The 25,329-nt window shown below is 39.4% G+C and overlaps 1 protein-coding gene across 1 annotated transcript in view; it reads left to right on the top strand.

The window, feature by feature from the left end:
- The window catches only part of CNTNAP2 (contactin associated protein 2), a 1,981,254-nt gene that overhangs the window by 1,039,132 nt on the left and 916,793 nt on the right, over positions 1–25,329 (top strand). The window contains exon 9 of the mRNA XM_086687667.1: positions 16,907–17,056. Coding sequence (XP_086543793.1) covers positions 16,907–17,056 — 150 coding nt within the window. The remainder of the gene's footprint in view (positions 1–16,906; positions 17,057–25,329) is intronic.

The following is a 25,329-nucleotide window of genomic DNA, read 5'->3' as shown; positions in this document are numbered from 1 at the left end:
CATTGTCCGTATTCTAGAGAATTTCTTCAAGAAGAAACAAATGCTCCTGTTAAAAACCTTACCTCTATCTTTAGCTTTCCAGTACTTTCTGTGACTCCATTACTTAGGTTAAATCACTGTAAAAAAATGGCCAGGAATTCCCTTTCAGATTTAAATCAGTAAAAGATTGGGGCGCCCGGGTGGTGCAGTTGGTTAAGCCTCCGACTCTGGATCTCAGTCCCTGTCATGATGTCTCACGGTTCCTGAGTTGGAGCCTCGTATTGGGCTCTGTGCTGATGATGCAGAGCCTGCTCAGGATTCTGTCTCTCCCTCTCTCTGCCTCTCCCCTGCTTGTGCACTCACGCGCGCTCTCTCTCTTTCAAAATAAATAAATAAACTTAAAAACATTAAATCAGTAAAAGATTATGTTTCCTTTGATGGCACATGCTCCTCCCAGGTTGGTCCTCTGTCCACTTACCCCAAGATTCCATGAAGCTGCCTGTAGCTCCCACCTTCTATCTGAAGTATAAAATTCTACTATTTAAAGTACAAACGTGGGGCGCCTGGGTGGCTCAGTTGGTTAAGCGTCCCACTTCGGCTCAGGTCACGATCTCACAGTCTGTGGGTTCGGGCCCTGCGTCGGGCTGTGTGCTAACAGCTCAGAGCCTGGAACCTGCTTCACATTTTGTCTTCCTCTCTCTCTCTCTGCCCCTCCCCTGCTTGTGCATGCGCGCTCTCTCTCTCTCTCTCTCTCTCTCTCTCTCTCTCAAAATTAAATAAACATTAAATTAGCAAATAAAGTAAAGTACAAAAATGACTTTAGACTATTTTCAGCATGGATTCTTCTCTTTTTGTCCCAGGTGAAGTCTCTTTATTTACTTTGGGTAGTCTGTGAGCGTTGTGTTTAATGTTTAGAGTTACCCAGCAGAGCACGTGAAGATTTATGGACTAAAATATGCAACACAATTAATGTGCTCTATATAACATCTATATAACATTGTTTTGTTTTGTTTTTCAAATTGATCCGTTATCATCGCTTTCTGTAATCCGTAGCGCTTCAATGTGTTTCAGTCTTAGTTAGGTGTCTGGAGCGGAGAGGAGTCTTGTCATATGCTGGTATGAATCATTCATTTTCCTGGTAATTTCTGGGCCAGAGAACCAGGGTGATGTTCGCACATAATAGTAGTGTGTGTGTCGGGGCGCCTGGGTGGCGCAGTCGGTTAGGCGTCCTACTTCAGCCAGGTCACGATCTCGCGGTCCATGAGTTCGAGCCCCGCGTCAGGCTCTGGGCTGATGGCTCAGAGCCTGGAGCCTGCTTCCGATTCTGTGTCTCCCTCTCTCTCTGCCCCTCCCCCGTTCATGCTCTGTCTCTCTCTTTCCCAAAAATAAATAAAAACGTTGAAAAAAAAAATTAAAAAAAAAAAATAGTAGTGTGTGTGCTATCCAAATGTGAAGCCCGCTCTATTTCAGTTTGTCACACTGCACTAAAATGATCTTGTAGCAAATGTCACGTATCTGTGCACACATATATACAAATGCACGCATACTGGTATTATGTGCAGAGTACTAGTCCCTGACAGCATACTAAAAATTAAATCAGTGGTTTCAGAAATGTATGCTATGATAAAAATGTTATTAAAATTTTTTTAATGTTTACTTATTTATTTATTTAGAGGGAGAGAGAGAGAGAGAGAGAGCGCGTCAGCAGGGGAGAGGCAGGGAGAGAGGGAGACACAGAATCCAAAGCGGGCTCCAGGCTCCGAGCCGTCAGCACAGAGCCCGACGCGGGGCTCGGACTCAGGAACCGCGAGATCGTGACCTGAGCCGAAGTCGGACGCTCAACCCACTGAGCCACCAGGAGCCCCCAAAATGTTATTTTTTAAATATTAGTTTTAATTTTTAATCTTCCCAGTGCCTACCACACAGAGGTTCAAATCCTCAAGAAGGGATAGACTGAGTACATTTGTAATCTAAATATATGTGAAATGTTAGTTTTAGAATAAATATTATTTTAGTGTGCTCACCTGTAGCATTTTTCCACTCCTATTTTGCCCCTAAGAATGAGAAAAATTACCAAAGGGCAGTTGACACTTAAAAAGGATTGTTGTTGAATTGAAAATTGCAGAAGAGACTAGTTCATAAACGTCTGGAGATGTGCCCTTCGTGCTTCAGTGTTCATTAGTAGTCCAGTTGGAGGAAACACCATTGAGCTGAAATGCACGGAGGCTGCCTCTCACGCTAGGAATCATGTAGTAAAACAAGCAGTAGAGATTTTGGCAGAAAAATAACTACTTGTAAAGGGCAGGGACTGTATTTTTGCCTATGTCTATGGCCTAGGTACATTATCTAGTCTTTGATAAAGGATGGAAAATTATTCAGTGACAAGTATAAAAACAGTTAAGGGGGGATAATACGGAATTACTTGAAATGAGAAACGGTGGTTTTATTATTCATTTTATGATGCAATTTAAAAATAATGATTCATATTCAAATTATAAAGGATTATACCCGAACATAATATTTTAAGATGTCTGTCTCATGCCAGGAATCTGATCATGATTATTCTCTGAACTCAGGAATTTCTGAGCCTCTGTGTGGCTGGATAACCTCTTTATCTTAAAAACAGTTCCCGGGGTGCCTGGGTGGCGCAGTCGGTTAAGCGTCCGACTTCAGCCAGGTCACGATCTCACGGTCCGTGAGTTCGAGCCCCGCGTCGGACTCTGGGCTGATGGCTCAGAGCCTGGAGCCTGTTTCCGATTCTGTGTCTCCCTCTCTCTCTGCCCTTCCCCCATTCATGCTCTGTCTCTCTCTGTCCCAAAAATAAATAAAAAAACGTTGAAAAAAAAATTTAAAAAATTTAAAAATATTAAAAAAAAAAAAACAGTTCTCTCCCTGGATCACCCAGGATACATAGATATAAAAAGGCTTTATTTTAAGCAAAGCCCACTTAAATTCACAGTCCTCTGTGATTATTATAAAACCAACATATTTAGGAAAAATATTTAGAAGGAAGGAGAGAATTTTGTGATTCTATGTAGTGGTAAAGGAAACCAATCTTAAATTCTGGCAATGTTAATTTTCAGCTTTTTATTTGTTGTACTATCAAAAAGTAGAAAAGATGAGAACATGGGTTCACAGACTAACCCAGGCGAAATTGCCATTATTATCTTCATTGACAGTCTCCTATTCTTTTTTGAAGGTACTCTTGCATTCCTTCAATAATGCTGACGTGACAGTAAGGAAACAGTCATTAACCAATAGCATCAGGTAGCTCCATTTTCTCCTTAATGTGCACAAAGGACAGCAATTGTATGCCTTTGGGGCATGGAAGAGATAGGTGACATATGTACCCTGTAATCATTCTGATATTCACCTCTCCAGTAGGGCTATGCCAACCCGGAAGGTAAGGGTCAACAGACCTTGAACAGCACGTTCTGGTAGGCTGTGGAGAACAAGAGAACGCCTACACTGAAGAGCACCTCTTTTTAAAGAGCGATTGCCAGGGGGCTACCAAAACCACCTCCGCTGCACTCTGCCTTCCCTGCTTAATTTTCATTTATTTTCTCCTGTTCCATACAACTCTAGCTTTATAAGATCTAGGGAAATGTTTCATAGAAAGTATAAAAATACATGTAAAGATATTTAAATCTCACCGGGGGTCACAATAAGGCAAGCTTCTTGGGGCCCAGCAGCATCATATTTATTCTTCTATTAAAGAATAGTGTCTCCAGTAGGAAAGCCCTCGGAGAAAGAGGAATTGATTTGAATGTCCTTGCCATTTGGACAGTGTCAATTTCCTATAAACAAGGATGATTTTGTGCCTTTAGAGGAAATTGTAGGAAATTGCAATTTATCTGGGGCAAATGTGGAAGATAAAGGACTAGATACAACTTAGTCAATTTAGATTTAAGAAATAAATTGTAATAATAATAATGATAACTTATTTCCCCAAAATGGTGCAGTCATCATTTGACGACTACAACTGTCTATTTAAGGCAAACACAAAATAGTATAAGAGATAAAAATGAATATTTAAGTTTAAAACCAATTAACTGGCATATTTATTAAAAATAATTTAAGGAGGGGTGCCTGGGTGGCTCAGTCAGTTAAGCGTCCAACTTCGACTCAGGTCATGATCTCACGGTTCGTGGGTTCGAGCCCGCGTTGGGCTCTGTGCTGACAGTTCAGAGCCTGGAGCCTGCTTCACATTCTGTGTCTCCCTCTCTTTCTGCCCCTCTCCTGCTCTCACTCTCTCTCTCTCAGAAATAAACATTAAAAAATAATTTTTAATTATAATTTAAGGAACAAAAAATATAACCAGTAAGTCATTAAATGGAAACACTAGAATGTAAGAAAAGTATTGAATCTGAAAAGCATAAATGAATTGATAGTATTTTCATTGCCCAATAAAGTCAGTGATGCAAGTAAATGATGGTGGATTATACAAATCAGGTTCTTAACCTGAAATAGAAACTAAACCCCTGAAATTATAAGCAAATTTTCGGTATATGAATAAGGATTTTTCCTAGGACAGGATTTATAATGTTCTTCAGACTTTCAACACAGACCACTATTCAGAAATCTCCTCCTATATAGCAAAACTATTCAGGGACCCTATACTGTCCCTCGTTGCCCCCCTCCCCTGCCATGTCAGCCTCACCCCATTCCGGTTACTGTTGAACTCTGTTATTCCCAAATCTAGTGTCCACTTTGTGTCATTGTTTTACTCGACAGCTTAGAAACACTTCTTGAAGCATTCGTTCCTTCCTTGACATTTTCCTCCTTCTTGAAACAATCTCTCTCCCTTCATACCACATTCTCCTGGCTTCTTTCCAATTTTACTGGCTACTCTTTCTCAGTCTTGTTTACTGGCCTCTCACCCTCTTTGCAACTCCTGAGTTCAGAGCCCTCCAAGACCCAGACTAAACCCTCTTCTTTATCTCCATGTTCTCTCTACATAGTCTTATCTAGGCTCATGACTTAAGCTTCCGACATCAAATTCTAATTCCAGACCTTGCTTCTTTCTTGAGCTCCAGACCCTAATATGCAAGTAGTTGCCTGACATCTCTACTTCCATGTCAAATGGATGTCCCCTTACATGTCTAATGGAACATCTCCCCTCCCCAGAATCCCATTATTTAAATTACATTCATTTCCACTCCATTGTTGAAGTCACAAATCTTCATCTGTCTCAAACTTTTGATAACCAATTAACAAGTAAGACCCATCAATGGTATCCCCAAACTATATGACAAATCTGACCACTTTTCTCTAACGCTAACTTCTGTCCACATCTCAGGCCTTCTAAGAGGTCACTCTTGCCTCCCTAAACGCATTCACCTTACAGTAGCTAGAGTATACCCTTTAAATGGAAACATCATCATGGCACTTTCCACATAAAACATAGCAAAGGTTTTCTGTCACACTTAATATTTCATGCTCTAATTAGAACTCGCAAAGCCCTCACTTGCCTGTCTGTTTGCTCTCATTTCTTCAATTCTGCCCTAACCACTGTACCCTCACCACTGTAGTCACTTTAGGGTCTAGGTCTCTTAACACACCAGGCATGTTTTCCCTCGTGGCTTTTGCCTCAAATCATCACATGACTGGCCTCTTCACCTTCAGGTTCCAAATTTGCTGTCCCCTTCTCAGAGGATTCTCTTCTTATCAAACAGTTTTATCTAGTCCCACAAATCTCTCCATCACGGCATCCGTTTTATTTCCGTTATAGCCTTTATCATACCTGAAACTGCATTTAGCTCTGTTAGTTACTGCCTATGGTCTGCCTGTGCACACAAGAATAGAGGATCCATAAGGGCAGGACCTTGTCTGTCTTCTTCACTGGTACATCCTGGTGTCTCAAACAATGCCAGTCACATGGTAGGAGACCCACAAATGAGTGAACGAGTGAACATGACTCTTTGGAGTAGAGCTCTAGGAGAGCTTAAGCTGGTGGAGGTGAATCTCCATGTTATTCTCCTTAAATTCAGGAAAGTTACGCTAAAGAGACAAGACTGCCGAGTTTCCCCCATTAAGAGAAATCAGAGAATTTAGGAGATGATGATTGTCATCATCTTGTCCTATTATACTTTTCACCCTTCTTCCATCGTAGCATCAAAGTAATCTGCATTATTCGCCATTATTTATGGTCAAAGCTAGAATAAGATACACCCCATGTTAAATGTGATGTCTCTTGGTGATCTGCATCTTTTTTCCCTCCAGTATGCTTTTCTGAGTTCCTGTTTCTTTAGTACATCTTGTTTTATAGATGGAAAACATTTATAAAAACCTTTTCCTTATGATCCCAAACTCATATAAAACACCACTTCTCAATAATGTCTTTATCTACCATATGCAGATATATGTACAACCTACAAAATGCGATATATGCCTTTTGTAAAACCTTGAAAGTACCTTCTCTGTATATACATACATGTATTTGTCTTTGTACACATATAACAAAAATAATAGTGATAAAATAAAAGCTGCTACTAGCTATTGATAGTATCAGGTGAGTCACACACCCTATAGCTCATGAGTCATTTAGAGCAACTCTCTGACACAGTATTACATCTTCCTCTAAAAATAAGGAAACCAAGTTGCAGAGAGGCTTAGTAATTTCCTCAAAACAAAATAGCTAGAGTTTTCTACAGCAGAGACCATTTCTCACTGACTTATTTCTATATCTTAATGCTAACATAGTGCTTAGGAAATAGTAAGTACTGTATATATTTATAGATGAATTGGGGAGTGTGGCTTACATTTGAATCCATGCGTGAATGACACAGAGACTCTTCACTGCTCTATGACATGTACCTTTGGCCTTCTCTCTATGTGTACTTTAATCAGAAGTCTTATGATTTGGAACCCTCTTTGAAATTAGCAATAACTTCTTACTCAAGGCAACTTGTGTTACATTTTATATTCAAGGCAGGATCAAATACTGGAATGAATGAATGAAGGGATGAATGAATGAATAGATCTGTCAGAATTAGTACAGAGTCCTGGATTGATAATATTTATTGAAATTGAGTGTTTGCATAGCCATAGTCCTAATAAAGTTACTTTCTTTGGAAGATTACCTCAAGAGAAAAGTGACCAAAGAATAATCATAAAGCTTTGAAGAAGATATTTTGAAGTATAATGATATTTGGCTTTTGGCTGGTAATCAATAATGGTTAAGACAGTTATTAGATATTTTTACATGAAAATGTAGTGTTGGAGTTACTTGATTTTTTAACATTCTAAAGTATTGGTCTCTAAAAGTTCAACATAGTAATATAGTCCAGTTGGGTTTTTCTTGTTTAAGAGCAAATAATGGCATGCGATACATTAGGTTTCTCGTTTGATAATTCAGAAAACAAAGCAAAAAACAGGCCTCAAATAAAATTCATTTGATCTTAAAAGTATCACCATTACGTCAATTCTTTTTAAAAATGTTTAAATATTTTTGGAGGAGAAATTACATACAGTTGTTTTCTTTATTATTCATGGTAGTTACATTCTCTCTAGTCACAGCCAACACTGGATTAGTGAATACTGAATTATTGCTCCTCCAAGAAATACGAGGTTGGATTCCTGCAAGCCTCTGGTCACAACATTTGCATCAACTGATCAGTACCTAACCTTGCTTTTGTGTGTTTCTTTTTAAACTTCTCTTGTTTAATGCATATAATTGATTCATTAACATTGAACTCACAACCAACAGCATTTTAACCTGTACCTGAAAGAAACTTCTCTAACATGCATACTTTTCTTGCAGTTAGGAATGCTAAACAGCACTTCACTATATTCAGGGGCTATTTATTTATTGTTGTTGTTGTTGTTGTTGTTGTTGTTGTGTGTGTGTGTGTAACATAGTGATTCAATACTTCTATACATTACTCAGTCCTCATTGTGGTAAGTGTCCTTTTTAATCCTCCTCATGTACTTCACCCATCAGGGACCATTTTAAATAGCAACACACAACTGAAAACAACCAAACTGCAGGAAATGTGTTATTAAATATGCAGTAGAAAGAACAGGTGGTCGCAGGATGACAGCTGAACCAAGGAGGCAGAACGCTGCCTTTTTGGGTTTCAGCTGGGAACTTGGACTGGATGGTTCCATTTTCCCCTCCATCTGTGCATGCGCCAGTCCGTGAATGACCAAAATACCACACGTATTGACTTGGGGTTAGCGGTAAATATTAACAAGTAGGTGCTTCACAAATACTGAATCCGTGAATGAGGATCAACTGTGTGTAAAATGCACAGATCTTAGACATACAATTCAGTGGATTCTGATATTTATACGTAGGTGCCCAACCTCCAGTTGAGATATGGAATGTGTTCGTTACCTCAGAGAGTTTCTTTCTGAACCTACCGTCCATTCCCACCTGCTCCCCTCTCTCGTAGGCATCTGCTGTCTTGATTTCTATCACCATAGGTTAGTTTTACTGTTCTGAAATGTAATACTTAAGGATTCATTCAGCATTGGGGCACCTGGGTGGCTCAGTCAGTGAAGCGTCCGACTTCAGCTCAGGTCACGATCTCGTGTTTGTGAGATGGAGCCCCACGTCGAGCTCTGTGCTGACAGTATGGAGGCTGTTTGGGGTTCTCTCTCTCCCTCTCTCTCTGCCCCTCCCCTGCTCACTCGCTCACTCGTGCACTCGCTCACTCGCTCTCAAAATAAATACATAAACTTGCAAAAAATGACACTTCACGAATCCCTTTTTTTTTTCATCTACATTCTTTCAGGCAAAAAAATGTACCACCAGTTGATTCTTTTTTATTAGCATTTCCTTGTTTGAATAAGCACCGTGTGGTTATACAATTATTTTCAGCGTAGGCCTCTGATAAAGCTGCCAAAACATTTCTGTGCGAGTATTTTTGCAACATATATTTTGATCAGGGTGAGTAAATATTTAGGAGGGGAATTGTTGGGTGATAGGATTAACGTGCGTTTAACTTGGTTAAAAAACAAAACGCCGCGGAGCTGCCAAAGAACTGTTCGAAGGGTTGTGCAACTTTATATCCCGCTAACAATGTATAACGGTTCAAATTGATCCTGATCTTAGCGAGCTAGTTCTTTTAGTTTTTAGCCCCTGAAGTGGGTAGAAAATTATGTGTCATTGAGGTTTTAATTTCTCTGATAACTAGCAACCCAGCAATAAAAAATGTCATGCAATGTGCTCTCCTCTATGTACTTATTTATCTACCTTAAAGATTCCATTCATCAAGTGGCTCTTTCAAGACGAAGACCTGTTTCAAAGTGGCCTTTAAGTCCATACCTGTAGAAGAAAGCCTTTGGCAGATCCTTCAACTTACAAAGATGAAGGAATTTTTGGCCTGCCCGAGCACCTTATTACGTGTTCTATCTGACCGCAAGTGATTTTATTTATAATGTGGTTTGGAATATGGCACATACCAACGAGCAAGACTAAATGGTGTCAAGTTCCTTATGATACGGAATTTACAGATAATATAAGAAAGAGTGCATGGTACATTTATATAGAAATACCACCTCCTTTTTTTTTCTTTTTATTGCATAAATAGGTAACTGAGAACTTACGGGATCTATCAGTAGCACATTGGAACATTACAACGGCCTAAAGATGGATTCATATCCTAGGAGATTTTTCCGAGAATATTGAATATTGAGCAAAAGCTTTCAAATTCTAGTCGCTGTAATTTTATTTGAAGCCCTTTCAAACAGATGTTGCATGGTGGATTGCTACTATATTTTAAATGCTTTCTTTTTTTCAATATTCATTAAACTCGTCTTTTCTTCTTGTCTCTAATAAGAGGAACATCTGTTTCTTCTTGTTCAATCAGCACAACCACCTCAAGAGCCTTACTTTAAAAATAATACCATTAGAAAGACAGCCTAGATAGAATGTGCTTCATTAACATTCTGCATTTACTTCCAAAACAAGTGTTTCCAACAATTATAAGTTAGGGAAATGTTAGAGAAAATATTATACAGCAATTTAGTTATCTTATAGAAAAAAAAATTAGGACCAGAAACTGGAATAGGGTTTCAAAGATGTTAGTTTTAGGTTAAAAACTCTCTTTATAGGGGCACCTGGGTGGCTCAGTCGGTTAAACGTCCAACTTTGGCTCAGGTCATGATCTCACAGTTCATGGGCTCGAGCCCTGCGTCGGGCTCTGTGCTGACAGCTCAGAGCCTGGAGCCTGCTTCAGACTCTGTGTCTCCCTCTTTCTCTGTCCCTCCCTTGCTCACACTCTCTTTCCTTTTCTCTGTCAAAAATCAACATTAAAATAATTTAAAAAAAACCAACTCTTGGTAAAAAAAGATCCATTTTCTTTTAGAATATGTAATTGAAAAGTTTTTATTGCTATGAATTAATAACTGGAGATAGCTCTTATAAAATACTATCAAATAATCATTAAGTGTAAAGTTACATAAAAAATGTTGCAGTAAGGTATATTTTTAAAACACAAAAACTTTGGAAAATATGTACTCCCGTTTTTATCTGTCTTAAAGTTAGTTGTCATGGAAAGTCCTTGCTTGGAATTCCATTCAATTTTGAGGAGTATGTCACAGACATTCAGAACCATATCTATTGAATAATCTAGTTAAAACACATACATAATTTGGGGAGGAGAAAGAAGACCTGTAACTATGAAAGAATAAGACCGATTTATTATATAGCTCAAAATTGGCTTAAATTAGCTTGAAAGTTGTTGACTCTGATATTAATAAGAGATACAATCAGCAACTTTGCCAAATTCCCAAATTCCTCACCACTGATACTGCATGATTGGATTTTATTTGGGGGGGAGGAGGGGATTTGTTCATAAAGAAAACCAAATTTTAATCCTTTCATGGTAATGAACACTTAGAGAATTAACAACCCAAGTTGATAGTTGGAGAGCTGGGCGGGCTGAATAAGAAAGAATAGTTATGTACCGAGTGCTAACTATGTATCAGGCACTGTCCTACGTGATAATGGATTCACAGGATTGTCAGGACAACCCTATGAGGTACACACTTGTGTTAGTCCTCTTTAATAGGTAAGGGGATTGAGGTACAAGGTCTGACTACAGTAGGTGGGCGGAAATGAGATTTGTGCCCAGATGGTCTGACTTCCGAATGGCTGCTGTGTGTATCATGTGTTTCTGGCCCTCTGTGGGTGGGTCCTTGAGTCAGACACTCCTGGGCTCTCATCCTCTCTCAGCCTCTTACAGGACTTGGTCCATGTGTGCCTGAATAGAATATGACCCAAATAGAGGGCGGTCCCCCATTTTTTCAACAAGATGATTAAGAGAGCCTTTTAACTAACTTGCGTGAAAAAGCTCTTAGTACTGTAAGTGAATGTGTATGTAATATTTATGTAATTATTACGTGTTCTTAAAATTACATACATAAATAATGTAGGAAGCTTATTTTCCACTCAGTTTGTGGATATAATTTTGTTCTGATTTCTTCATATGCAGCTTTGGTATCAGTGTCTGTGTCCTAACTTTGTGAGTCATCGAATACCTTTTTGCAGAACAAGTCACCATCACCTCTAAGTTATTTGTACCCAGGAATTTCTGTACATCTAATGTTGTCACTGACATATTTTTCTAAGTTCCAAGTGCCCATTAGCATAATGCTAGGACACACTTCTTTTTAGTGGTCTTGTATGTGTATATCTACGATTTCCACATTAAGACTTACTCTATTCATCTTGCCTAGAGGGTTTACTTAATAACTACACCAATATTTGTAATTGTGAGGTCATAACTCCCCCCAAAATAATAAATTTAAGTCTTAGCTTCATTCTCTATAAAATGAGACTAATCAAAACTTAAAAATTTAACAAAAAAACCTTTTTTTTTAATGTTTGTTTATTTTTGAGAGAGAGAGAGAGAGAGAGAGTGTGAGCAGGGGAGGGGGCAGAGAGAGGGGGAGACACAGAATCCGAAGCAGGCTCCAGGCCCTGACCTGTCAGCACAGAGCCTAGTGCGGGGCTCAGACTCACAGACCGTGAGATCATGACCTGAGCTGAAGTTAGACGCTTAACCCGACTGCGCCACCCGGGCGCCCCCCCCCCAAAATTTTTGGTATAATGATATGGATATAAATATACTGCTTCCTAGGTGCCAAGTATTGTTTTAATGCTATAGAAATGCTAATTAATCTCCTCCTCAAAACAAATCTGTGAAGTGGATAGTGTTATTTTCATTTTAGAGAAGAGAAGCCTGAGGCACAGGGTGGTTGCGTAAAGTGCCCAGGCTGGCAGAGGGCCAGAGAAATGCAGGCAGCTTGGCTCCGGGATCAGTCCTCCTAATCCTCCTAATCCTCCTGCTGCTTTCTGTCCTTCTGCTGTCTTGCTGTGTCTCAGGAGGTGTTAGCCATATGAGCCAGGGGTCTCTTTTCTAAGTATCAGTGACCAGCATCCTTTCCATTTTGGTCTGGTCCCGAGCCACTGTGCAGACACCAGAACCCCTGCCTCCAGGAGTATGGGTCTCCAGTCCGTTTCCTGGAATGTTCCTTCATTCATTGACTCTAGCACAGAGAGTGGAGGAAGAGCATGTCTTTAACAGCACATAAAAGGGCTGCTTTAATCCTGTGTTTTAATTTGGTCTTTGTTATTTATGACTCACAAACTTGTAATAAAGCTTGAGATGATGATACTTTTTTCTCTGAATAAATGTACTGATATTTATTGCAAGTACCTGTCTTACAACAATGAGCTGATTGACTGTGGTGGTCTAAGTGAATTTCGTATATTGAATTCCAAAGGCTCTTAAGTTTAATTAATGTTCCATTTCATATGAATTAAAATTTGCTAAACAAAATTGTTTATTTAAAAAAAAATACCTTAAAGACGCCGTTCCTTATAGCTTTTTCTGAAGCAAAACTCATTCAGTACTGAGCCCTCCAAGTCACAGATGGTCCAGGAAATGATAAAGGTAAAAAATAAATTGGAGAAAGTTTGCAGGAGAGGTCACATATTTTAATTTTAAGTTTTATAACGTAAAAAGAGTGAACACAAAGTTCCCTTTGCTCAGAGTTTCACTAAGTATGGAAATGACTTAAATGAACACTCATGGGCTTATTCTAATATGCCTTAGAGAAAATGTGTATTTGAACTCATACTTTTAATATAAAATTTTGATTCTAAATACAATTGTAAGGATGCAGGAAAATACTAAAAGACATGTAGGGTATTGCGGTGCCACAAAAATCTGATGCTGCACATGCTTGAAAGTTGGCAAAGGAAACTGGGTGATGTGTCAATCATATAATATCCTAATGGTGCATGGGACAAGGACATCCTCAGGTGTGGTGGCAAACCGGAGTCTGCTTCGGATTTGTGTGTGTGTGTGTGTGTGTGTGTGTGTGCACACATAGTATAAGAGTTCTGATGGTGGATGCACAGAGGTTTTATAAGCTGTTTTGTTGTTGTCTGGTTTGTTTCTGTTTGTTGTTTGTTAAGAGTTGAGCCTCTGCAACCAGATGGGAGGAGTTTCAGTTCTAAGTTCTGCCATTGATTAACTATGGGATGCTTACACTGTGTTAAATTCAGTTCTCTTGCCTATTTACCTGAGGCAGTTCTAAATACTAATTTCTAAAACATCTTGTGCGAATTATAAACAAATCAAACACAAGTACTTGTCAAAGTGAGTAGCCTATAGAGCTTAGAACGCTGTATCTTTAAATACTTCCCTACACAGAAATAACACAATTAGACTCTGCTCTAGAAAAAAAGACTTCCCACCATTATATTTTATAACATGTGTCTGAAGAAAGTTTTTAAAAAGCAGCATATTTTCTTTTGGGTGAGTGGATCATCCTTTTTTCCCATGGAAGGATTGAACTTCGTATCTGGGAACCCATTCCTATCATAGATTGCTAAGGCGTACGTCTTGAAGATGAAAAATTCAAAATGATAATTGGAATTGAAATGAATAGAAATCACAGTGTAGACTGAAATGCAGCAGTGGCTGCCATCAGCAGACTGCTTTTATCTAAGTTTTAATTCCTCTAGTATTTAAGTTTCTTGAAAAAAATAAAGTAACCTTTTAATTTTTCTCTGATTGAAATAAGAGACCTTTTGTTGTGAACAATTAAGCTGATGATGTCCGTTTGCAAATTAATTGTAGGATGAAGAGATGTTCAAAGGAAATTTTAGAAAGGCAAGTCTGCCCTACTGTTTAGAACAGGAAGATCTGTCAGCTAATGGTGTTTCCTATGTGACTTTTTCTGAATGTGTGATTATTTAGAATTAAATTGTGAGACTGGACATTTTTGTAGCATTGATGTCCTCGGGATCCGTGCGCCAAAATTGCGTTTCAGAGCAGAGCTCATCACATTATACAGGCAAAAACAAAAGCCAGAATCAAAACCATGCGCTTCTACGGTTAATCAGCACGAGGCCCAGTTTTGTACTCTAAAGAAAAATGTTAGTGTTGTGTTCATCTGTTCTGTGGGAGAACCCCGAGTGTACCTACTGGAGAAGGAAATATTTCAGTAAACACTACCACTTGTCTGACAGCTAGCTGGTTTTAATTTTAGAATAAGACTTTACATTTACATAGTAATTTCACAGTACAAAAAAATATATATATACAATTATGCATATTATGCATTTCATAACTTGGAAGTTATTCAGTATTAATTACTTTAAAGCCAAGATTTTCTCTTTTCCTCCACTGAAATAAAATGTGCTCAATATGTATTACTAAATTAAAATTTAAGAATCCTAACGGGGCTCCCGGGTGGCTCAGTCGGTTAAGCATCTGACTTTGGCTCAGGTCATGATCTCGCAGTTCGGGAGTTCGAGCTGCAGGTTGGGCTCTGTGCTGACGGCTTGGAGACTGAAGTCTGCTTCGGATTCTGTGTTTCCTTCTCTCTCTGCCCCTCCCCTGTTCGCGCTCTGTCTCCCTCCCTCTCAAAAAATAATAAATAAATAAACATTAAAAAAATGTTTTTAATCCTAAAAAGAAATACCTGCAATGTGGGTATTTGTCATGATATTTATCAGTATAACACCAATAAATGTTACATACATGTGACCATCTTAGAAGCTCCAACAGACTTTAATTTTTTTCATTAAAATGGGATTTCGGGGGGCGCCTGGGTGGCTCAGTCGGTTAAGCGTCTGACTTCAGCTCAGGTCACGATCTCGCGGTCCGTGAGTTCGAACCCCACGTCGGGCTCTGGGCTGATGGCTCAGAGCCTGGAGCCTGCTTCCGATTCTGTGTGTCCCTCTCTCTCTGCCTCTCCCCCGTTCATGCTCTGTCTCTCTCTGTCTCAAAAATAAATAAACGTTAAAAAAAAAAATTTTAAATAGGATTTCGGTTTAATAGCATAAGCCAACCACCAGTTTATGCTTTTTCTGCAGAGGGCCACGCAGTAAATAGTTTAGGCTTTGTGAGTGACTAACATGTCTCTGCAGCAGCTCCTTGGCTCTGTCTTTGTAGATCAAGACCGTATGTAAACAAACGAGCCTGCCTGTATTACAACAAAACCGTGTGTGGGCCCTAAAATTTCAATTTTGTATCATTTTCCCATGTAATTTATTATTATTCCTTTTATGCATTTTCACCTCCTTAAAGTTGTGAGAACTGTTTTCAGCTCTCAGACCCCACAAAAACAGATGGCAGCAGGCCAGCGAAGGCCCCTAACCTGATTTGTAAACCTCTGATCAGAGGCTGGGAGCCGTCATCTGTGCCCTGGTTGACTTCATTCTTAGATGCTTCTACCTGCTAGGCCTCTCTGCCTTTTGTGAATCTGCAGTGTATCTTCCAAGTAACTTCTTCCTGTGGATGCTAAAGTATTCTGTCTGGAGTACACTGGACCAAAATCCCTTACCTTTGCCGTAATAGCCTAGGCCAGGTTGAAAGAAAGTCACTCTGACCCTCTTAGACTTCTTTCTGTCTCTCTGTGTGTTTCATAAATTCTTTCCAGATGCTTACGTCCAGTGGCTTATCTTCTTTGTCTACGCCTTAATTTTATAATTATTCTTTGTAACATGAACACAAACTAAACAAAACCTTCAAGTCATTGTCTGTCTAATGGAGAGCTTAGAGGAATGTTTGTTTCCCAAGAGCCTTGTACTAAGCAACAATGGAACGTGGTTGTTAGGGTTGGAGCTGTTAATTTATTTTTGTTGGGTTTTTGTTGTTGTTTAAATGTAACCTAATTCATTATAAAGAAACTTTATTTATAAATGACCAGACAACCCTGGTATTATTTCTCATGTTTATTAGTGGTTAATTAGCACATATTCACGTATGTTTTTAGTTCTTCATTTCTATAAACTATGTATATCTACTTGTCAGATGTGGTTATTGAGAGAAAATAATAGTACAAAAAAAGTTCTTAAAAACAGAAAGAGACTTAGATAAAAGTTATAAGCCCATTTTCTTACCTGAGAGTGGCTTCTGGTAAACCTAATCATAAAATAAGTAAGTTAAAATAGTTCTGGGGCACCTGGGTGGCTCAGTCAGTTAAGTGTCTGACTTCGACTCAGGTCATAATCTCATGGTTTGTGAGTTTGAGCCCTGTGTCTGGCTCTGTGCTGAGAACTCAGATCCTGTTTCAGATTCTGTGTCTCCTTCCCTCTGCCCCTACCCCACCTGTGCTCTGTCTCTGTCAAAAATAAATAAATGTCAAAAAAATTTTTTTCATAGTTCATCATCACCTCCCAAACAGCTTTGTTTACCCCATTCGCTTTCCCAGCTACCAATGGCACATGAATAATTATTTTCCTACTGATTGGTTGTTTTGCCTTATCTTTCCAATGGAGGATGAAATCCCTTATGATATTAAAGAAGCATGATATCAGTTGCAAATAGCCCAGAATTTTTCTAGATGAAAATATATAAATTTTTACCAGTAAAAAAGGTAAAATCTGACCTTGTTGATATTGAAGGTTGTTTTAAACTGTACAATCTTTAGAAAATAAATTTACTGTTTTTCTTAACAGGTTCTGGGTTGAATGATGGACAGTGGCATGAAGTTCGTTTCCTAGCCAAGGAAAATTTTGCTGTTCTCACCATTGATGGAGATGAGGCCTCAGCAGTTCGAACTAACAGTCCTCTTCAAGTTAAAACCGGCGAGAAGTACTTTTTTGGAGGTAAGACCGCCATTTTTTATTGGTTAACGAATACGCTGTTAGAGTTTCAGTGAAGTTCGATTATGAAGTATTTATAATTGATTCAGTAGACTCAGCAGATCTCAGGAAGAAGACCAAACTCTTATTCTGTGACCTGAAATGCGAGTGGCAAATTTATGCTTCTTCATGATAAAGGTATTCATATGATGTCATGATGTCACCATATTCTTCTAGTTTAATTCAAATATTCAAACTGTAAAGCATGAGATTCGGAGTCCATTCATTCTCATAATACTATCTTCAAGAATCAGGTCCTTGGGTTATGTATTAGTCACCTATTACTGTGTAATTACTTACTCCAAAACTTAGTGCCTTAAAACAACATTGTCTCACAATTACTCTAGATCATGAATTCAGGAATAGTTTAGCAGGCTGATTTTGACTCAGAGTCCCTCATGAGGTTATTATACCCAAGCGCATCATTTAGATGTGACTGCATCATTTCAAGCCCTGACTGGGTTCGAGAGTGTTTCCAGGAAGGTACACTCACTAGGGTGACAGTTGGTGCTGGTTGTTGTCTGGGGCACCTTGGTTCTTCTCCACATGTCTCTGATTTTGGGGGGCTGGTCTTCCTCAAGCCAAGAGAGGAGGGGAAAGCCAGTAAAAAAGAGAGAAAGTTTCCAAGATGGAAACTGAAGTTTTTTTCTAAGCTAGTCTTGGAAGTGACATGCCATCACTTCTGTTATACACAGTTTGTTAGAAGTGAATCATTCGATCCAGCCTACCCTTAAAGGTAGGGGGTTACCTGAGGAGACGTGTAATGAGAACATCTTAGAGGCTGCTGACCGCAGGTTGACTTATAGGAAAGCCATCTTATTACACATATCTTGGCTCTTAAGCAATGAAAAAATTAGTAAAAAAGAAGGTTCTCTTAAAACAGTCAATCCTAATATATGTGAAAAAGTGTAGCATGGGCCTGGGAATATTTTTTTAATTTGAAAAATGTATTCTGACAGATTTTTTTAATCATTAACGAAATGTGGGGACATCTTTTCATTAAAATGTTAGGTGTTTTGTTTAAATCAATATATCTTTCACTACATTATTGTCTCCTCATCCTAAATCACTCAATATGAGATCTGAAAAATTGCTTTCTTAGAAGAGGCTTTGTTAAACTTTAAAAAACATAGGTGGGGGCGCCTGGGTGGCTCAGTCGGTTAAGCGGCCGACTTCGGCTCAGGTCATGATCTCGCAGTCCGTGAGTTCGAGCCCCGCGTCGGGCTCTGTGCTGACAGCTCAGAGCCTGGAGCCTGTTTCAGATTCTGTGTCTCCCTCTCTCTGACCCTCCCCCGTTCATGCTCTGTCTCTCTCTGTCTCAAAAATAAATAAATGTTAAAAAAAAAAAATTAAAAAAAAAAAAACAAAAAAAAACATAGGTGTACATCTATCTGCCTCTGAAAATATATTTATTAATAATCACATGTATTTATTTAAATACTTATATATCACTATATTTATATATTTTTCTATTATTAGAATAAGCCTATTTGAGAGCAGTTATCTTGTATATCTTATTCCTTGTTGTATCCTCTAAGGCCTTAGAAAAATTCCTGGCATTTAGATGACCAATAAATATGAATGAATTGGTAAATTTAGAAAAATAAGCAAGGCAAGCACTCTACTTCCAGTTGTTTAAAAGAAGAAATAGAAGGGGCAACTGGGTGGCTCAGTCGGCTAAGCATCCAACTTTGGCTCAGGTCATGATCAGGTCATGATCAGGTTTGTGAGTTTGAGCCCCACATCGGGCTCTGTGCTGACAGCTTAGAGCCTGGAGCCTGCTTCGGATTCTATGTCTCCCTCTCTCTTTGCCCCACCCTCACTCACACTCTGTCTCTCTCTCTCAAAAATAAGTAAACATTAAAAAATAAGAAAAGAAAAGAAAAAATAGAAGCCCACAGAGCTCTACTGACCTGCCACTGCGTGTGTGGTCAGCAAGGGAACTCCAGACCTCGGACTCCGGTAGCAGGGTGTTTCTCCTTATACATCATGATACAATGAAGGGTGACAAGTCAGAGACAAAAGACCTGAGCTAGAGCTCTCTTTCTTGAATATTCCATTGTGTTCACTGGAAGTTCAAACTACGTCTTCAAAAAGGCTCTCAATAAATATTTGATGAATGGGTGAAAGTCAGACATGATGTTTTATGAGGGAATAAACTAGGGCTTACTGATGTGCAAAAAAGCAGCCCAACACCCCAACTGGTTTTCCTGCAAAAACATATTTAATTTGATGGGCTTTTGGCCAACAGTTTCCATTGCTGACATAGAAAATGGATCACAGTAGTCAGTTGGAAAGCTATTGATAATCCCTACCCATCCAAATGACAGTGGAATATCTTTGGCCATGGATGAGCATGCCGAAAGCCTAAGGTCAGAGCAGAGTTTTGATCTCTTTCCATCTAGATGGGAAGCTTAAGAGCTGCAACCAACAATTTTAAGGTACAACGTTTATGAGCTATGAGGGCTTTATAGTGTGCTGTTTTCCTATTGCTTTACAGATTTTGGTTTTCAACCCCAGTGGTCAGGAGCATATTTCCTCTCTCTTGGGCCTTTGGTCTGCCTCTGGGAAATGCTATTAGCAAATGATCATGACACATCTTTGGTTATATGTTCATTAGCTCAATCCTTGAAGTATATGAGAAGCACCAGAGGAACTTGTTACATTTCTGAATTCTCGGCCCCCTCTCCTAGAACTCAATGCAGAATGCTGGGGGGAAAAAAAAGAATTCTGAGCTTCAACTTTTTTCTCATTTCCACAAATGATCTTGAGGAACAGAATTAGAGATCAACCTTAGCCAATTCGCATGCACATCTTTCAAATTCTTCTGAAAGACAACATCAGTCACTGGAAAGTGAGATAAGTGAGAATTCGCTACTCTTGTATAGCTTAGCCACCATAGAACAGTAACAGGAAGTCACAGGCCACAGTTTGGTGCCCATACAGACATGTATTGAATGAGCATTTTTATTAGCAAGCTGGAACAACGAACGCAGTTAATGCCAACTCTTCTGTGAGTTCAGTGAAGTCCTAGCTCTCTGACTTGCTACACCTTGAAAAAAAATGTTCTCTCTGGGCAACTTTAGCAGTATTCTAGAAGCGGGATTCAGCTACACCCAGCCAGTGGCAAGCCATAGAAAGGCTCCTAAGTTGATGGCTGGCACAGGATCGTTAAGCAATCCAGACTCCAGAACCATCCCCAAGGCTTCAGGTCACAGGTGCCCTTGTCTTATGCCATCTTCACACAGGCTGTAGGTGTCTGCGAGAGATGGTTTGTCAAGCTTCATAAACTTAACATCTTTAATTTCACCACTGAGATATCTTTCCTAACATTTATCTAACATTTATACTGATTAACAAAGCACTAATTTCACCAAAGAAAACCCAATTTGGCATTTAGTAAGTTGATGAGAGGAATAGGTAGGAGAAATCCTAAAGTAGCCATCTCTGGAATGGCTGCAGCCTGTCTGATAGAATGTTCATGACTGCCTCTGGCATGTGGCTTTCAGATTAGAATGATAGCTACTTCCAGATTGTAATTCACACACACACACACACACACACAAACACACACACACACCTTCCTATTGTCTGTGATGAAAAATTTTAAATTAGTTGTTAATATCATAATGAAAACATCTTAAATGTTAGTGTAGTGAAAAGGTCTAAAATATGAGCTTTGAAACATACATATCTGGTTTGGGATTGTGGTTTCACTTAGTTGAAAGATCATTTTAATAATTTATCTTACTTCTTCATCCATTAAAAGGCCATAGAATAACCTGTTAAACCCAGGGTCTGTCTCCAGGAGATGCTAAATGCTGACTCCCTTTCTAATCCATCTGGAGTCTTTATTTAACTCATTCAAGGACAGCCGCTTCCAAGGAGGATTTGAGACTTGAGACCACGTGCTCATCTAAAGGCTCTGACCAACTTCTGCACTAATCAAAGCATTCCTTCCTCCTTGGGAAAAAACAAATTGTTTTCCTCCGAGGTGAAAGCCTTAAATAAAGGCTGGCTGGCCTCATCACTCAGTTACAGGCTCCTAAACATGTACACACTTTGTTTCCTTTGAAGTAAAGCCCTGGTCATGTAGCTTCTATTCTTTACTGCTGTTTCCTACCAGCGTGGAGCTTTATCTCTCCATGCCCGTGCCTTGCTAATCCCAGAGAACGTCTTAGTTCTCCTCTGTAACACTCGTGATCAGATGTTTAAACACCAAGAATTCTTTTGCCTTGTTCTTTCTTGGGAATAAACAGAAAAAGAAACAGATTATTCATTTGGGATGTTTCCTCAAGCAGCAGTTATTTTGGTCGCTTTAATTTTTTTTTCTCTACCACCCAACTGGAATTACTTTTGATAACACTTCATTAATTTTAATAGTCAAAGGAAATGTATTTATTGACTGCTTACCTGGTAATAGGCTTTGTGACACAGGTCAGAGCCCATGGTCATAAGAGATATAGAAGGATTTGTAAATTTCTAAATGTTCTCAGGGTTGGTATTTTTTTTTATTATTATTAGTATTATCCTGTTGCTTTCATTTGAAAGGAAAAGGAGCTGTGGGCTGACGAGAGAAGAGGTAAGAAAGTTCCAGAGCCAATCTTTCTGGAAGGGGGTGACTGCTCTCAACGACTTTCCTTCCAAACATACTTTGATGGTTTCATTTATATTTTTTGTCATAGAACTGGGATCCAAGCTCATTCATTTATATCCAAAGAGATTACAGAGCCCCTAACATAAGCCACGTATTATGCTAGATGTTGGCCATATGCCATAACCAAAAAGAAGACGAATCTGCACCCTCGTGGGATTGAGTTTTTGCTTTCACAGCAACATGTGTGTGACCTTTATAAAGTTGTCATCTTATATTGTTTGCATGATTCTCTTACTAATTTTATAGCTGCTCTGATCTCCATGTAGGGAAACCTCTGTTTCGCACTTAAGACCTTTCAGCCAGTTGGATGAGGCTCACATTATCAAAGTTATTTACATTTACTTAAAGCTGGTTGATAATAGACATTAACCACATTTGCAAAATGCCTCCACAGCAACACCTAGAGTCGTGTTTGACTGAATACCTGGGTATTATAGCCTATCCAAGTTGACACATAAAATTACCCATTACAGGGTTTTCTGTATCCTGGATTCAAGACGTCAAATAAAATGATAACCAAGTGTCTGGTTTAATGTACAGATAAGAGAATACCAGAAACTGCCTTTTATAGTTTTCCAGTTATATTTTCCAAGTCCTCTACATGCTTAGTTTTCTACTTTGTTTCATTTCATACTTTCTAAGGTTACCTCTTTTATTCCCTCTCTTTGCAACACATTAACTGAGACAAAATTGATAAATGCTAAAACCCACCTATTTAAAGTGTACAATTCAGTGAGTTTCTGTAAATGTATACAATAGTGCAGCCATCACTAAATACTTTGTCAAATATTTAGATAAAATTTCTGACACAGGGTAGGTTCTCAATGTCTGTTTATTCACTGAATAAACTAATCAACAGTCCCTTAAGTATACATTTGCTACTTATATGCACAAGGGACTAGAGGACTTTTCATCCCCACATAGCTTCTGCCATATGTCCCACACTCAAAAAATTTAGGTCAGGGATACTGGTTGTGCTCACATAGAATGGCCATTATCATGTTTGGTATTCCACTACCATATTTGGCATATTTGGTTATAACCCTTCAGGGTCTGGAAGAGAAAATAATTTGTATTTGATCAAATGCAATTTTTTTTTTTAATCTAAGCGTACTTACATGTATGACTAATACGTAGTAGAGCCAGAACTTAAATAATTTCACTTGGTGAATATTTACTAAAACCTGGCATTATTACCCATACTGGAGCAGTGCACAAGTTAGAAAAAATACGTGCTCTGAAAAGGTTACATTCCAGTCAAGAGAACACATTGGTAAAGTGAGTGTATTTTGGAGACAGTAAATGAGGGGAGGGATGGGACGTCCGTAGGAGAGGGGTGTTGAGTATTGTCACCTGACATAAGCTGGCCGGAGGCAGCCTCAATCCAGAAGCTGGCCTCTGGACCAAGAGCTCAAGGGGGTGAGGACATACGGGAGGAGGGCGTCCCTGGGGGAGAGAAAAGTAAGGGCAAGTGTGTGTCCAGGTGGTGAGGGAGTGGAGTGCTTGAGGAAGGGAGGCCAGCATGGCTTTGGGAATGTGAGCCCTCAGAGGCTGGGTTGTGAGGGGTCTGTTACACTCAGCGAAATGGGAAGGCATGTGAGGATTGGACCAGGGGAGTGGGGTGATCTAATTGACATTTCTTGGGATGCCGTTTTCAGAAAACGGCATAATCGAATGAGGGAGCACAGTGGAGACTATGGTAATAATCCAGATGAAGACAGGTAGAGACTGGGTGATAGCAGTGGAGGGGATGGGAAATGAAAATTCTGAATCCGTCCTTGGAGGTCAAGCCAACAGGACTTGCCCACAGGTGGGATATATACACTCAGAAGAGTCAAGGATAACACCGGTGTGCCTGACAGAAAGTCTGTCCCACACATCCGTCCTCCTTCCCCTTCTACTCAGTGGGGTCCGCTTGGCAGTGTTTCCCTAAGAATCAGTTCTGACATGTGCATCATACAGTACTGAATGTGTTCGTCTGTGCAGTGACCTGTCATCCCTCCTCCAAGATCAGCCATGACCTCCCCCCTCACTTTCCCATGTGCCTGCATTCTCTTTCTCCTGGGTTGCCTGGATGGGATCTGACTCGGTTCCCAAATCTCTCCGGTCTTTGCCAGATGCTCTTTTGCTATATCACCTTCAGGATTTAACAAGGGTCAAGAACCTATTGATTTAAAATCAGCTCTTGTGGGCGCCTGGGTGGCTCAGTCTGTTAAGCATCCGACTTCGACTCAGGGCATGATCTCACAGTTCTTGGGTTGGAGCCCCGTGTCGGGCTCCGTGCTGACAGCTCAGAGCCTGGAGCCTGCTTTGGATTCTGTGTCTCCCTCTCTCTCTGCACACCACCCCCCTCTTCTCAAAAAAGAAAACAACATTAAAAATAAAATAAAATCAGTTCTTGTATACTGAAATTCCAATCTGTCTCTTATTGGAGGGAGCACAGTGCCGCTCGGAAATAGACAAGTGGAGGACAAGGCTAACTAAGCACCCGCAATGGCCTTTAAAAATATTAGTTCATGTGCAGTCTCTTAGTGGATGTACTGTCAGCTTGAAAGTATGGTCTGAGCATAATCTTCTCCTGCTTTTTGTCCCATCCATGGCCCAACTACAGTGAGGTTGGAGGGGTTAGCAGATAGGCTATTTATTGTCTTTTTACAAATAAAATGAAAGCTCACTACCATCCACATTTACACAGTGCTGAACATGATTTATTGTTGGAAGACTTGAGTTCCCCATCTTTTGTGGAATATGCATCCCTTTGAAATACAAATTCAATATTATAAATAGCAGGAGTCAACTTTTTATGATCAACTAACAATTTATTAAATCTCAGAATGAGAGATGAGGAAATCACAACTTAGAACCTCCGAGATTCCTGTAAATTGTTAATAGTTTCTTTGATTTGGATTGGCTAGCATTATATATATAATAATTGGAATTCATTTTTTCTTTAATTGCTTCCAAACCCATGAATTAACTTTTGTATAATAAATATATGTGTGTATATATTTTTTCTTCCTCTTGTGCTTTTACTGTTTCACCCTGGATCAATATTACAATATTATTATATTACCTAAAGCATTATATTGTTTTTCTCCTTTCAGCTTTAGAGAGTTGACCCATCCTTGAATGTAGTGAGTTAACCTAGAAACTTTCTCAATTATGAATTTCTTAAAAAGGACTTGATTGGGGCGCCTGGGTGGCGCAGTCGGTTAAGCGTCCGACTTCAGCCAGGTCACGATCTCGCGGTCCGTGAGTTCGAGCCCCGCGTCGGGCTCTGGGCTGATGGCTCGGAGCCTGGAGCCTGTTTCCGATTCTGTGTCTCCCTCTCTCTCTGCCCCTCCCCCGTTCATGCTCTGTCTCTCTCTCTGTCCCCAAAATAAATAAACGTTGAAAAAAAAAATTTAAAAAGGACTTGATTGTACAAAAACAACTACTTACCTATGTAAGTCTTTAGATCACTATTTGCTATTCTATGCAAATTCATCCCCCCACTTAAAAAAAAAAGTACATTTTTAAGCCTCTCTTTCCATCATGAGGACATTAATAAGGAGAGACACATTTCTTTTTCAATCTAATT

This window comes from Puma concolor, chromosome A2 (assembly GCF_028749965.1).
Source record: "Puma concolor isolate L17-30 chromosome A2, mPumCon1.1.hap2, whole genome shotgun sequence".
NCBI classification, from domain to species: Eukaryota; Metazoa; Chordata; class Mammalia; order Carnivora; family Felidae; genus Puma; species Puma concolor.
The sequence above is the reverse complement of the archived record's forward strand: the minus strand, read 5'-3'. Positions and strand labels throughout refer to the sequence as shown.